Source organism: Rhipicephalus sanguineus, chromosome 9 (assembly GCF_013339695.2).
Source record: "Rhipicephalus sanguineus isolate Rsan-2018 chromosome 9, BIME_Rsan_1.4, whole genome shotgun sequence".
Taxonomy (NCBI): Eukaryota; Metazoa; Arthropoda; class Arachnida; order Ixodida; family Ixodidae; genus Rhipicephalus; species Rhipicephalus sanguineus.
In genome coordinates, this window is record NC_051184.2 from 106,327,231 (window position 1) to 106,341,747 (window position 14,517).

The 14,517-nt window shown below is 44.9% G+C and overlaps 1 protein-coding gene across 1 annotated transcript; it reads left to right on the forward strand.

Moving 5' to 3' along the window:
- The first annotated feature begins 13,366 nt into the window (after positions 1-13,366).
- LOC119405779 (uncharacterized) lies at positions 13,367-14,302 on the forward strand. Its single transcript, XM_037672611.1, has 2 exons — positions 13,367-14,166; positions 14,230-14,302. Exons 1-2 carry the CDS (start codon positions 13,367-13,369, stop codon positions 14,300-14,302), a joined length of 873 nt encoding a protein of 290 aa, XP_037528539.1.
- The last annotated feature ends 215 nt before the right edge of the window (positions 14,303-14,517 follow it).

Sequence of the window (14,517 nt, forward strand, 5' to 3'; positions counted from 1 at the left end):
GTCTATAAACAACGAGAAAAAAGCACGGGAAAACTTCGACTATGTTATCCAAACAGAAGTGTGGACGTGACGGTTATGAGTGTGACTAATTGGGTGGAGTTCTGTGCAAATTATCTTTTCGTAGCAGGGCGATGATTTTTGGTGGAGATCGTATAAATTTATTTTGAGGTTGTAACCGAGTAGCTAACCATTTGCATCATTTTGACGGTCTTATCAGTTTTGTACAATTACAAACCGGATGGTAACCAGGGTTTAATAACGGCACTCGACGGCCAAATCGTTGCAGGTAGTGATATATACGACTAACGTGACCTGTGTAGGATTTTCATTTTTGTTGGTCCGTCTAATGTTTGTTTTTCTAGGCTCTTGCTGCGAACTCACTTAAGCCTAATGCACTGATTTATGGAAGACGCCGCGTTCGTGTAGCAGCGTGATTTTTCCGTTAAAAATTCCAGCGTTTTTTTTTCGTTTTTGCTCATTTCTGAGAGCCACACTTACTGTCATCTACATACCAGACATGAAAGGACATCAGCACGATTTGCAGGAGAAGGCCATAACGTTTCCGCGACAGCTATTGCTGATGAATTCGCATCGGAAGAAAAAAAATAAAAAAATAAATCGTACACGGTCCGTAATGCATTCGCCTAGAACATCTCGAAGGGGAAAGCCTTCTTCTTCTTCTTGGTCGATGTATTTGATCCAACACCGCACCCCTCCAAAACCTTCGTACATCTAACCTGGATTTTCATTGCCTCCAGGATCGGAGGCAGCGTAAGATTTCTGCACCTCACTTTGTTTTGCACTGGCTCCGTGATCGGCCCAACTTTGACCAAGCGACGATGTCATGCGATGACGCCGTAGGGACGTCATGTTAAGTTACGATGACGTCATAAATTTTGGTATATATATATTTATATATATATATATATATAGTGCGAAAAAAGCAAGCACATACGAAAAATTGTTCTGTAAAGGACTGAGGTTTCGGCCGCGGGACCGGTCTTTGTTGGCCGGTCCTGCGGCCGAAACGTCAGTCCTGTACAGAACAATTTTGAACTTTGACTTCCGCGTCCTATGTTAGCACTATTTATATATATATATATATATATATATATATATATATATATATATATATATATATATATATATATATACATATATATATATATATATACATATATATATATATATATATATATATACATATATATATATATATATATATATATATACATATATATATATATATATATATATATATATATATATATATGACCGTATGATGACGTCATATGCCGTCATCTTTTGATGATTTGCTGAGATATGACGCCGATGCCGTGGGACGCCGACGGTCAATTTTTGCCTTTTATGACGCATCTGAGGCTTTCGCCTTAAAAAAGTTGTCTGCAAACAACGCAAGTGCGGGCTTCCACTGCAGGAATAAAAGTTTACGTTGAGAGCGGCAGAAGAATGTAAGCAGAAAAGACTCGCTGTTGAAGCTTCACGTGTGATCCCTTTTGCAAAAGAATCAAGAATTGCACAATATTCCGCAGATGGTTAATTGGCATTGTCAATTGCAGCTAAAGGATGTCAAGACAGATCAAACAAGTTTAACCATAGTGATTTATGGTAATGTTACCCGTACACTTGAAAGAACATGCAGATATGTCCTGCAGTGCCACATGAGCAAAAACGGTGTCTTTGTAGAATAAGAATTTTAGCAGCGCAAACGTACGTTTGGCTCCCTTGGCAGTGTTATTCTGCGCCTGTCGATGATACACGGATAGCTTACTGCTGCCACAAAATGTTTGCTGCCGGCGGAAGCTACGAGGCAAACCACAAGATTGTGCAGCGAAAGATGAGAGTTTGAGATTTGGGGACCCAAGACGCTGGGCCCCCAAGCTGAGTTGGGCAGCCTGCTCTAGGTTTCGGATGACCAACAGAGCTTTAGAATTGGGCCAACGCAGGCTGCGTCGGGTCAATCGCGCGGATCGCCACGCGCGACGAAATTAAAATAGTGCGAGACGCTGGCCATATTGCGCCGTGGCCCACGCTGCGTTTGAATCTTCTCGCTGGTGACCCAAGACGCCCTGGGGACCCACGCTAGTTTTCAATTTTTGTGTCTTGGGTCAATTCGAGCGCAAGAGCCCAAGAGTGGCCTGGGTTCTGCGCATGCGCCCTGGTGGCTCGCAAGCTTCTTCGGCCCCCAAGCTCCTTGGGGCCCCAATTCTCAAGCTCTCTATTGTAACTGCCTTATAACTGGGGAAGTTTAAGACAACTGCATTTGTATGGCACGTGTTGTGTCTCATTAGGATACGCTAATCAGGATTCGCATCTACGACATGAGCATTTAATTATTGTAGCGGTAACTGCCGATAATTTTGATGGCCAACCTATACATATACGTGGCAGCGCCCACGCAGACGCGATCTACCGCTTCAATACGCAATGGCGTTGGTTACTTGCCTACTGTTTCTTCAGCATAAATAAACGGTGGAATCGGCCATCGCTTTGTGCTACCTCATGCTGAGAACAAGGTATAAGGTACGTTTTGCCTTATAATTCAGATCAGCTGTTTTGGTAAGCCGCGCCTGGTAAGCTTTGTCGCCGAGAGAGAACAACTTTATTGTTGTCCCCGAGACTTTGAAAATGAATCTTGGAAACAGTGCAACACTGACACGAATACATTTCTCTCGAAGGGTTCGGACGCAAATATAAGGCAAGCACAAGTGTCTGTTTAAAATGTACGTGCCACGCAGATCACGACGGCGAATTTATAATTTCGAGGCGCAAGGAGCCAACTGCGACGGAAGCCGCCATGTTATATTGCGACAGTAATTGTATGGACACTCTCGGCAGGTTGATTTGTCGTTGCTGTCATGTTCCGGATATATATATATATATATATATATATATATATATATATACAGTCCCAGGCAGTATCGAAGATACATGTATCTTCGATACTATCTTAGATACATTTGCGTATCTTGTATCTGTATCGCGATACGTCTCGCAAGACATGTATCAGTATCTGTATTTCCGATACATTGAAGAATGTATCGTGTATCTAAAGATACAAGATACTGCGATCGCAACGCAACGGTGCGAAACAATAATCGCTGGCCAAGCTCCACTTCTCAAGCTGGTACTGGTGCCACTAAGTGACCAGAATAAAGCTAAAGGAAGTGAGATTATTTTATCTTTCCGCCAGTGTTTTCCAGCGAGGGCAGGCGATGAGCTCTGAGCGTCCTATTGAGGTAGCAGAGTCGCGTGGTGGCGCTCGCGTCGTCTCGACAGAACAAAGGCGCGAACATCTACGCCCAGAGGACATTGTGTTTTCACGGTTTCTTTTTTCTTTTTCTTTTTAGTTGTGTCAATGCTTGGCACTTCGCTCTTAGCTACTGTCCTGTGCCACTTACAACAATGCGTGCGGTGTCTTTTGCACAAATTCTGATGCCGCCGTAGTGTCGTTATCGCGGTTTTTTTGCGTTGTGCTTCGTTGCGAAGTCTGAAGAATGCAGGAAAACGGGTTGCTTTGCGTCTTGTGGGACCTCGTCGATGACGCCACTTTTGAGTTAATTCAACAATGGTCCATAGACAATCACCTGGGTTTGAATGTTGCAAAAACGAAAGCCTTGATGTTTCACCCTCGTCATAAGGAATGCCTTATGTAGCCGCTATTTATTAATGGTGCATCAGTTGAATATGTTAAGACTTTCAAAACCCTAGGCATCTATTTTTCCGCTACAATGTCATGGGATGCACACGTTTACTTCCTGGTTAAAAAACTTTCTCGTACTGCAGGACTTTTGCAGCGAAACAGAACAACGTTTCCGGTTACAGTAAATCTACTGCTCCACAACTCGCTTTTCTCTTCCACACTGAACTATGGTGCTCTTGTGTGGGGCACAACCACAAATGCAAATATCATGAAATTATTTCTATCACAAAAGCGAATTATTAGACTAACTTGTAAGGTGCCCTATTTGTCACATACAGCTGAATTGTTTGCCAAGTTGCGTATCGTTAGAGTCCCATCACTATACGAATATAGGATTTATCGTTATTACAAATTATGCACAAAAAACCAAGACAATGCCTTGCAAAACAAAGCCAATCTTGAAACAAATGCAGATGCATACATCCCACGTAACCCAAAGCAGTGGGAAGTGGCACGATGTCGCAAGAAATATGGGAAGCAAATGGTCTGCTACAAGCTACCATCACTGTTAAACCAGTTGCAGAAAACAAACGGCGTCGACATTGGAAATTTAACAATGAAAGAGCTCCGCGATATATGTATATAAATAAGCCAAAATATTGTTTATAATATTAGACCCTTTTTTGTATACATCCTTTCAAGGTTCGCGATAGGTATATATGTTAACTTATTTCGTTGGTTTTTTTTCGTTTTTTTTTCTTTTTGAATGCTGTTTTTTTTTCACCTAGCCAACACCATTTCACACTTGGGCTTTTTTTTTCTTTGTTATATCCTGTTACACGAATGTTCTACAGTTTCCGCAAATATGTATCAATAACTCTTGTGTACCTTTGCAATCTGTTTCATGTTATTATTACTTGTCCTGTTTACTGCCTGCTGCTGTCCTATCAAGGAGGGGCTGTCACCTCGTCAAACTACTCTCTCTAGTAGCTTTTTGTGACAGCTCCTATCTTTCCTTTCTCGAAAGATGAATAAACTTGATTTGATTTGAAAGTTTGACTTACATGTAATGAGATTGACTTATATGGAAACAAGATGCGAACAGCTATAGCACCACCGGTACCGATGCTGGATTTAATAAAACAAGCATTCGCTTAACAGAAGCTATCTTGGCGTACATCACTTTTTCTTTTATTCAATGAGTTTTCAAAATCATAAGTGGATTGTTAGCCCAAAAGTTCTAAGCTATCCCTTTCTATCCCATACATTACCTATGTCTCTGTATTGCTTTTTTTCGGGTCTGCTTACGGCAATATGTCTTTAACGTGCTGGCAAGGTAAGCTCTCCGCTTTATTCTCACATTAGCTGTCTGCATCATTTCTGCTATTGTTTACAGACTTATATTCTACTTAAGTTTACTGTTATGTCAAGGCCACGTTCAGAACAAATATATAATAATCTGCGCATACTTGGATTATATACAGTAACAAAAATTCTGCTTACTGCTTAGTAAAATAGCGAAATTGAGCTTTCATGATAATAACGTAAATTATTAGGAGCCATCTCAAAGGTGTTAGTAAAGGGATTCGAGAAACGTTGTACAAAATGCTCCGTTTTTCTAATGAGCGCCTCAACAAGTCGGTTTACGCCATTTGACATAGGCACTGAATTTTCTGTGGTCATACCTTAAATGCCTAATTTTCATAGCTGCTAATTAGGGGTTACCGGCCGCGTTGGTCTAGTGGTTATGGTGCTTGACTGCTAACCCGTAGGTCGCGGAGTCCGCAATTCGATGCCCGTGTGCTTATATTTAGGATTTATAAGACCACGTGATCGAAATTTCTGGAGCCCTCCACTAACATGTTTAGGGCGTCTATTTAATATCGTGGTTCTGTGAGACGTTAATCGCCACAGTTATTTACAGGCGGCACCCCGAATACTTATTCGCTGTGTTTGATACGAAACCGCTTTTTTATTTTACTTAGCGATATTTCTTTTTTAAATGCAAAGCATTTCTTAGCGACCTGAAGTACTTTGAGCATTTCTATCTATCTATCTATCTATCTATCTATCTATCTATCTATCTATCTATCTATCTATCTATCTATCTATCTATCTATCTATCTATCTATCTATCTATCTATCTATCTATCTATCTATCTATCTATCTATCTATCCGCCTACGTCTGGGTGCTCTCGTGATCGCCTCCTTAACTTGGTGTGGACCAAGATTGGTATGAGAGGGTAAGAGGGTTTGACGAATATGATTGTCTAATCATGACATGAATAACGTGAAAATCCTGTCGTGTACGTCGTCAAACCCTTTCCTCAATACACGTGTGGCACATACCCGTATACCACGGGCCGCGGTATGCGGGTATGTGCCACAGGTGATTGACGCTTTATACCTTAATTTAAATTAAAGAGTGTTAACAATAACCGACACCGGCAGCGTTGACCCAACGAATGCACAGGATAAAATAAGGATCGCAGCAGGAATCGAACCCAAACGTTCTGCGTGGCAGTCAGGTATTCTTCCACTGAGCCACGCCAGGTCTTCAATCAATCAATCAATCAATCAATCAATCAATCAATCAATCAATCAATCAATCAATCAATCAATCATCAATCAATCATCAATCAATGAGTTTATTATCATGATATAAAAGAATGTTACAGGGAGTAAAATATACAGACGAGGGTCCCAAAGTACACGACTGCAACGGGACCCTCGGTGATGATTACAAATAAATAAAACAAGGATAAGCAGCTGTTAGAATCATAGAAACAATAGACGAAGCAGGATGAAAAAAAAAACGGCATGGAATCAAAAAAACAAATAATGTATACAGTATAAAGCAACACAAAAAAAACCGATCAGCTATTTAACAGGTGCTCTTTTATTGAGTTTTTAAATGAACTTAAAGAAACTTTACATTTTAGTGAAGTGGGCAAATTATTCCATATGGAGATGGTACAGAAGATAGAAGATAATTTGCCATAGTTAGTATGAACCTTAGAAAGTAAAAAGTTATTGTTAGCCGCAAACCTGGTTGTGTTAGTATTAACTAACATCTTGGGATCAGTAAAATTAGCAGGAAGTTGATTTCCTATTTGTTTGTGCAAAAACATAATTAGATTAAATCGAAATAGGTTGCTAACAGTTAAGATGTTATTGCACTGAAGAAGGTAAACGGCGCTACTCTCGCGAGAGCAATTCAAAATAGCGCGAAGAGCTCGATTTTGTAGATGTTGTATGGATGAAAGATGACACTGGTAAGTATTCCCCCATGATGCGATGCCATAAGTGATATGACAATGAATGAATGCGAAGTAAAGAGAAAGGAGTGCTTTATGAGAAAAATATGAGCGAGCTTTGAGTAATGCGCGAATGCCGAATGCTGGCGTTTTTCTAATGTGGGCAATATGGAGAGCGAAGGTAAGGTTAGCATCGAGGTGAAGCCAAGAAATGATACTCTGTCGTAGACATGAATGAAATGCTTTGGAAAATGTAGGCGTAATGCTGGTGCAACGTCAGTTGTGGTGGCGGTGTTGGCTATCTCATTTTATAACAAAGCAATAAACATTACATATGCACACTTCTGATACAGGCGTCATGCCGGGTTAACGTCAACTGTGGTTACAGTAATGGCTCCGCTTTTCTAGCAGTCTAATAAACATTACATTTGTATACCTATGATTCAGGAAGCTACATTCAAGCTTTGCTCGACCCCACAGGAATACGCTAACGAAAGTTAGTATGATATTCATATCATCGCACTGTAAAGTGCACTTTGTTTCGATAATACTGACGTCTTTGCTCTGACGTCAGTGCTGACGTTACGTCAGACCATACGTTTTCCTTTAAACGCCAGTGTAGTCGACGTTCCTGGTAAGCCCACGATGTGCACACAGCTACTACACTTACAAAAAACGCCAGGCCTGCACTGAAACCGCAGCACAGTCACAGCGAAAGCTGGAAGAGTGGCGTTTCTAGAGCCCGTTCTAAGCTGCCTTGGCGCTACTAATACAAGTTCACTAGAAAGGTACCCCCTACGCCATAAATCACAATTTTTGTGAACTTGGGAAGCACCTACTAAGCCATTATTCGTCATTCTGTGGGGAAGCGGGGTACCAGCTACACGTCTGTAAGGCATTATGTGCACTTCGTTGACGTGACGACTGATGACGATGAAGAATTATGGCTCAGCCCTTTGTAATGGGTTGGAAGCTTTAAACGGCCCACCAGTTATGCAATTTGCATTGGGTGACGCCCGATCGCTATTTCCCTCTCCCGTCATGCTGTATAACATACGTTGACGTGGGAGAGAGACGGGGGGGGGGGGCGAAGAACTTCATGCGCTTACGGGCGTCCTTGACAACCAATACAAGTGCACTGGCGAGGAACCCACTACGCTATAAATCATTATAATTTTTTAGAAGTAGGGCAGCAGGCACTGTGCCATTTTTCGTCATTCTACGGAGAGCCGCCGTACCTGCTAAATGCATGTAAGACATTATGCGCACTTTGTTGATGCTGTGCCTGATGACGATGAAGAATTATGGCAGAGCCCTTTGTAATGCGTTGGAAGCATTCAACAACCTACTCGCTGCGCAATTCGCATTGTGTGATGCCTTGTGACAGAATTCGCGTTGTGCGACGTTTGGCGCTTATTTTACTCTTCTATCACGCTATACTGCATATGCTAAAGTGGTTCCTTCCCGTCAGGAAGCCTGTATAGGACCTTTTTGCAAGGCAGTTTCAAGCACCAGCATGGCTCAGAAGTTGAATACTGGGCTCTCACGCAGAGGGCCCAAGTTCGAACCTCGTTCCATCCTGGAATCTTTTTCTTGTTTAGTTTTTTTTCTTATTTCGAGCGATAGTGGTTACGGACACCGGCGGCGGCAGCGGCGGCGGCGGCGGCAGTGGCAGCGGCGGTGGCGGACAACTACGGCGCCAAAAAAGGCCGGTGAAATGATCTCATAACAGCTTTCGCTGTAAAACACGTCGATCCACCTCGCAACGTTTCGCTGAAAGCTAGGAAATGCACCATACAGAATTACTCGCCGAATGCTTTGCATGAAACCGATTCTCACAATGCGTAAGATCTGCCGAATTTTATTTCTTAGTCTTCTCTAAATATTTTAACGTTACTAATCACCAGGTAATCGAAGCTTAAGTGGCATATAGTGTGAATAGTGGCTGTGTCATGCGGCACTTTGTGCAACTATAGAACACGCCTGACACGTTTTCTGGGCTGCAGATGTTCTCTCATAAAATAAACATTTTTAAAAGATCGCGCATTAATGATTACATCGCTCATGGACCCTTTACGCCAGCAGATAAGTAGAATATAAAAGTTATTGCAGTTTCGCAAAGAATGTCGCTACCAGCGTTCTCGCTGACATACACCTGCCCGGTGATCGGGCATTGCGAAAACCGTGATACGTTTAAGGGAAAGGTAGAACTTAACAACGGTATTTGCTCCCTCGTGCAGAGGCATCTCATTGAAGATGGTAGCTGGTCGGCAAGCAGAGCATCGACTTTACCCAATTAGAAAAGCGGCAAGCAAGAACCGTTATCAGCGAAGTGTATAAAGAGCTGTCATGATAAGGAGCTGAAGCAACCCTAATAACTTGTCTTGGAACGAAAGTAATATACCTTGAGGAAGAAATACAAAACTTTTGAGATACTAACAGACATTTCATTCAAATGAAGCAAAATTGGTCTCAGTTAATAAACTTTCAAGCAAACATTTTTGCGCATCGGTGTTTAGTGCTCCATTACCGTATATGCACATATATAATAACAAATGTGGCGTTGTTTTTCGAAATGGGCTAAATCCAGAAACCGAAATTAGCTCAAATATTGCTCCATTGGCAAGTACATTCTCTCAACTTTCCTCTAAAAGAGAGATTGGAACGAAATGAGTCAAATACCAACAGCTACGTGTGCTCACAGATCCCGTTTCAAAACGAAATCGAGCCAGATCCATGCGCTGTATGGATCGAAATGAGTCAAATCCAGTATGGCGATAGTAGAGCGCTTCGGCGATCACGTGATTCGGCGAACGTGGAAGCCTCCGTGTGATTTCCCGCCTAGCCTGACTACTCTGCCTGTTTTCTGGGTGTTTGTGCAAGTTTTTTTTTCCCTTTCGGAGCTGGATTATCATGGATTCTGGTGGAAGTGAAGAGATCGGCGAGAGATCGGTCCCGAAATGTCGACGACATCGTGAACAGAAGCAATGTCGACGCCGACGAAGCAAGAATGTGCCACTGCCCGAATTTCAATAAAGTTTTTTCAAGAATACTGCATTGATTTCCATGTCTCAATTCGAAATGAGCCAAATCCAAAGATATCATGCTTATAATGGTGAAATCCGCTGCATATTTTTTAATTGATTGTGGCCAGAAACTTCCCCTAGCCGACATGTAAAACATATCATAGAATAGCTTTGACAGCGTTGTATTTAGTTTGATAGCCAGTTTTTGCCGTTTTCTGAAATTCTCTTTGGATGGATTTGACCCATTTCGAAAAAAACGCCTCAAATTTCCGAATGTATCGAAGTATCTTAAGGCGGTATCTTGTATCTGTATCTGAAATACTTCTTGTCTGAGTATCTTGTATCGTATCGCGATGAATTTCAAAGTATATTTGCCGAGCCCTGTTAATATATATATATTTATATATATATATATTGCCGCAATCACTTGCCATCTTTATCGCTTTGCTTGCGACGCACGTGGCTAGTGTGTATCTGCGCTCTATCATGAACGCGTGATCCGTGAACATATCTTCGTGCCTCGTTTTATCGGAAAACGCCCCTCGCCAATAAGCTGAGTGCAGCCGTGGGCACCGGTGTAGTAGTTCACCATCTGTACGGCGGTGCACTTTTTTTCTTTCGGGCGCAGGTCAGCCCAGTGAAATAAAGGATTGTTGCGGCTTGCTCCTGATCCTGTCGTGCACGTTCCTTCATCATCGCGGCTGCGTGACAACTGGTGGAGGTGCTGGGTATGCACCAGGTCCCTGAGCCGACAGCTGCACGGAAGGACGAGGCCCCCAAAAGCAGCGACGCGACTCGCAGTAGCCGCCGCCTACAAGGGTTGCCACCGGAACCCGGAACACTACCGGAGTTCACTCGACCGAAAAAAGAAGACTCGACGTCAACCATGAGCCTACCAGCTGCGCCCACCCCTGTCATCTTACAACAGCCTCGAGTCCCTCCAACCTTCCACGGCTCGTTTGTAGAAGATGCGGAAGATAGGCTCGACCAATTCACTCGGGTGGCTTCACTAAACAATTGGGATGACGAAATGAAGCTGCGTCACGTTTTCTTCGCACTCGACGGCCCCGCTAAAACGTGGTTTGAAAACCACGAGGCCTCTTTGACTACGTGGGAGGTGTTCAAGACTGATTTCTTGAGAGAGAGAGAGAGAAATGTTTTAATGAAAAGCCGGAGATGTTTGCCTGGCTATTCGACTGACATGCTACTCCAGGTGCTCCAGGGTGATGATTATGGTATATACACTGATAACCACACATACATACATAGACTACACTGGTTACAAAATTTAGGTCAGGCTTGTGGCCTGCAAGAAAGTCAGCAGCGCTTTCGTTGCACGTAACGCACAGGTGCTGTTTTGCCATGGGCCCAGAATGTGCCGCAGTTCTAAACAAGAGTCCTGTTGAAGGTGCAAAGCCGCCTTCAGAGATCTTCTTTCTGTTGCGTATCGCCTGCATTCGCAGAGAACGTGTTTGAGATCTTCTAGGACGTTACATTGAACGCACAACGGTGAGTCCGACAACTCGATTTTGTTCTTGAAGTAATGAGTGTAGGCGACGTTTAGTCTGATGCGGTGCAAGCATGTTTCCTCTTGTCTCTTGAGGTCTCGCGGCATATCGAAGGCACACGATGGATCAGTTTTGTAAAGAGGCCCATATTGGTGACTGGCATCTGTCCAGAGGGATCGCTGGAAGCGCCAAGCATGTGCCGATACAAGTGTCGCCGCGTCTTTTCTCGAGAAAGGTATTTCAACCATTTCTCTCGAGGCGTCATGTCCAGCTTTGGCAGCGCCATCAGCCTGGACGTTGCCTTGTATTCCGCAGTGGGCAGGTATCCACTGTAGAACAATGCGGTGATTCAATTCGCAGGCTTTATTGCATAGGCGTTTGATGTCCATTACGAGCTGTTCCTGTGTGCTTGGGGACTTCAGAGACTGCAGCACCGATCTTGAGTCGGTAAAGATTTCCCAAGACTCGGCTGTCTGGTCTACGATGAAATTAAAAGCAGCCCGTAGTGCGGCCAGTTCGGTGGCTGTAGATGAAGTACGGTGACTGAGAGTGGCAGACGGAATCCATACCCCAATGGCAGATGACGTAGGCGTGACAGAGCCGTCGGTGTAAATATTACGGTGAGCCTTGTAGCTGTTTTCCATGTGCTTGAGGACGTTTACCAACATGCTGCGCAAAGAAAGGGCTGAAATTTCGCTACAATCGAGGATCCAAAAGCCTAACGAAACTGTGCCTATATACGTCGAGGAAATGAAGCTCCTCATCCGCCGTGTGGATCCGAACATGGCAGAGGAAAAACAGGTTGGGCTTCTAATGCGAGGAGTAAAAGAGTCCCTTTTCGCTGGCTTAGTTCGCAACCCGCCGAAAACTGTTGCCGAGTTAACGCAAGAGGCATCCACCATTGAGAATGCCTTAGATTCCCGGAACCGCCAGTACAACCGTACAGCGCACATAGCTTCCATGGACCATCAAGCAACGTTTGCAAGTACCAGCAACTTGCGCGAAATAATACGCGAAGTCGTCCGCGAGGAGCTGCGGCTACTTATACCATCACCTTCGCAGCCTCCGGAAGCGTCACTCACGGATGTCATACGCGACGAAGTTCGCATTGCTTTGGGTGTTTCTCGGACGGCGTCTCCATGTCAAGACAACCAGGGAATAAGTTACGCTGCCGTAGTACGCAGCCCAAGAGGTCCCGCCAACATGCACCGTGAGCATTACGAACCACCCCAGCGATCGCCGTCACCCTTCCACTCACCTGCTTTTTTGGAAGCGCCGCGAAAAGCAGACCTCTGGAGAACCCCCGACCAACAACGCCCACTATGCTTTCCCTGCGGTGAGCGAGGCCACATCCTCAGATACTGCCCTTACAAACGCATGGGACTTCGTGGTTTTGCCCTCAACGCACCACGACCACGACCCGGACAGCGACCTCGTGAAGTTGAAAACTACTTGCGCCGTGCCGAGTATCCGCCCACCAGTCCATCACGATCACCATCACCGCCATACAGCCGCTACCCATCGCCAGGCCGTGGCAACGCGGCGGCAGCGCGAGGAAGGTCCCCGAGCCCTCCTAGGGGAAACTGTGTAAAGCAGCCTTTGGAGGCGAGGTCGCGTGCCGGCGAATGGACGAAGAACTTCCACTGACCATACCGCATGACGACGGCACCCCGACGGAGACACCACGGCTGCTGCGACGACACATCGCACTAAGCTCGACGGCACGCCCCAACCGCACATGCAGCACTCGCAGAAGCCGTGATTCGACACCAAGACTGACGTCCAACTCGAGATCTAGAGTCTCTGACCTAGACGTACATATAGACGGCCGTAGTGTAACAGCACTTATCGACACAGGAGCCCACTTTTCTGTAATAAGCGGAGCCTTCGGAGAGCAGCTAAAGAAGGTAATGACTAGATCGGATAGTCCCGTCATCCGCACAGCCGGAGGCCATCTCGTCATCTTGGGCATGGATTTCCTGACCGAACATCGAGCAATCATCGACCTTCAATCAAGACAGATCACACTTTCGACGGGCCAAGCCATTCAGTCGAAGACAACCCTAGGGCACCACGCCATCCTGAGTGTTCTAGATGAAGAAGTAAGCATCCCACCAAGGTCAAGCGTCATAATACCAGTGGTTACAGGCAACACAAAGGATGTTGAAGGCGAGATCGAGAGAAACACGCAGATCCTCTTAGACCGACAGCTTGGCGTCACCAAAGGCATCGCTTACTTCAAGAATGGGCAAGCTGACGTACTCGTAACCAACTTCGGCAGGGAACAACGACACCTCAACAAAAGCACCACGATTGGCTTCTTAGATGAAGTAGGAGATATTCCAGGCACGTTCGCCATCTCCGACCAATCCCACCAAGACTCGTCAATACAAAACCAGCCGGCTGCGTTCGACATCAACCCTGAGCTTCCCAGTGACAGACAAAATCAGATCCGCATTCTCTTAGAAAGCTACGGTCACTGTTTCGCAACCTCGTCCAAGGTGCCGAAAACACCAATTGCCAAGCATCGGATCATAACCAGCGAGCACGCCCGACCTCTCCGCCAAAGCCTGTACCGTGTGTCGCCGCGAGAGCGTGAAGCAATTCGGAAACAAGTGGACGAAATGCTTCGCGATGACATCATTCAACCTTCGAAAAGCCCTTGGGCAGCACCAGTCGTTCTCGTCAAGAAAAAAGACGGAAGGCTCCGGTTCTGCGTCGACTATCGCAGGCTAAAAAACATAACGAAGAAAGATGTCTACCCGCTCCCAAGGATAGACGACACCCTAGACCGACTCTGCCATGCCAAGTACTTCTCGTCCATGGACCTCAAAAGCGGATATTGACAGATTGAAATCGACGAAAGGGACAGAGAAAAGACTGCTTTCATCACTCCGGACGGGTTATTCCAGTTTAAGGTCATGCCATTTGGGCTTTGTTCCGCACCCGCAACGTTTCAACGAGTAATGGACACGGCGTTGGCAGGCCTGAAATGGCAAACTTGCCTCGTGTATCTCGACGACGTCGTAGTCTTTGCGGCAACCTTTGACGAACACATGCG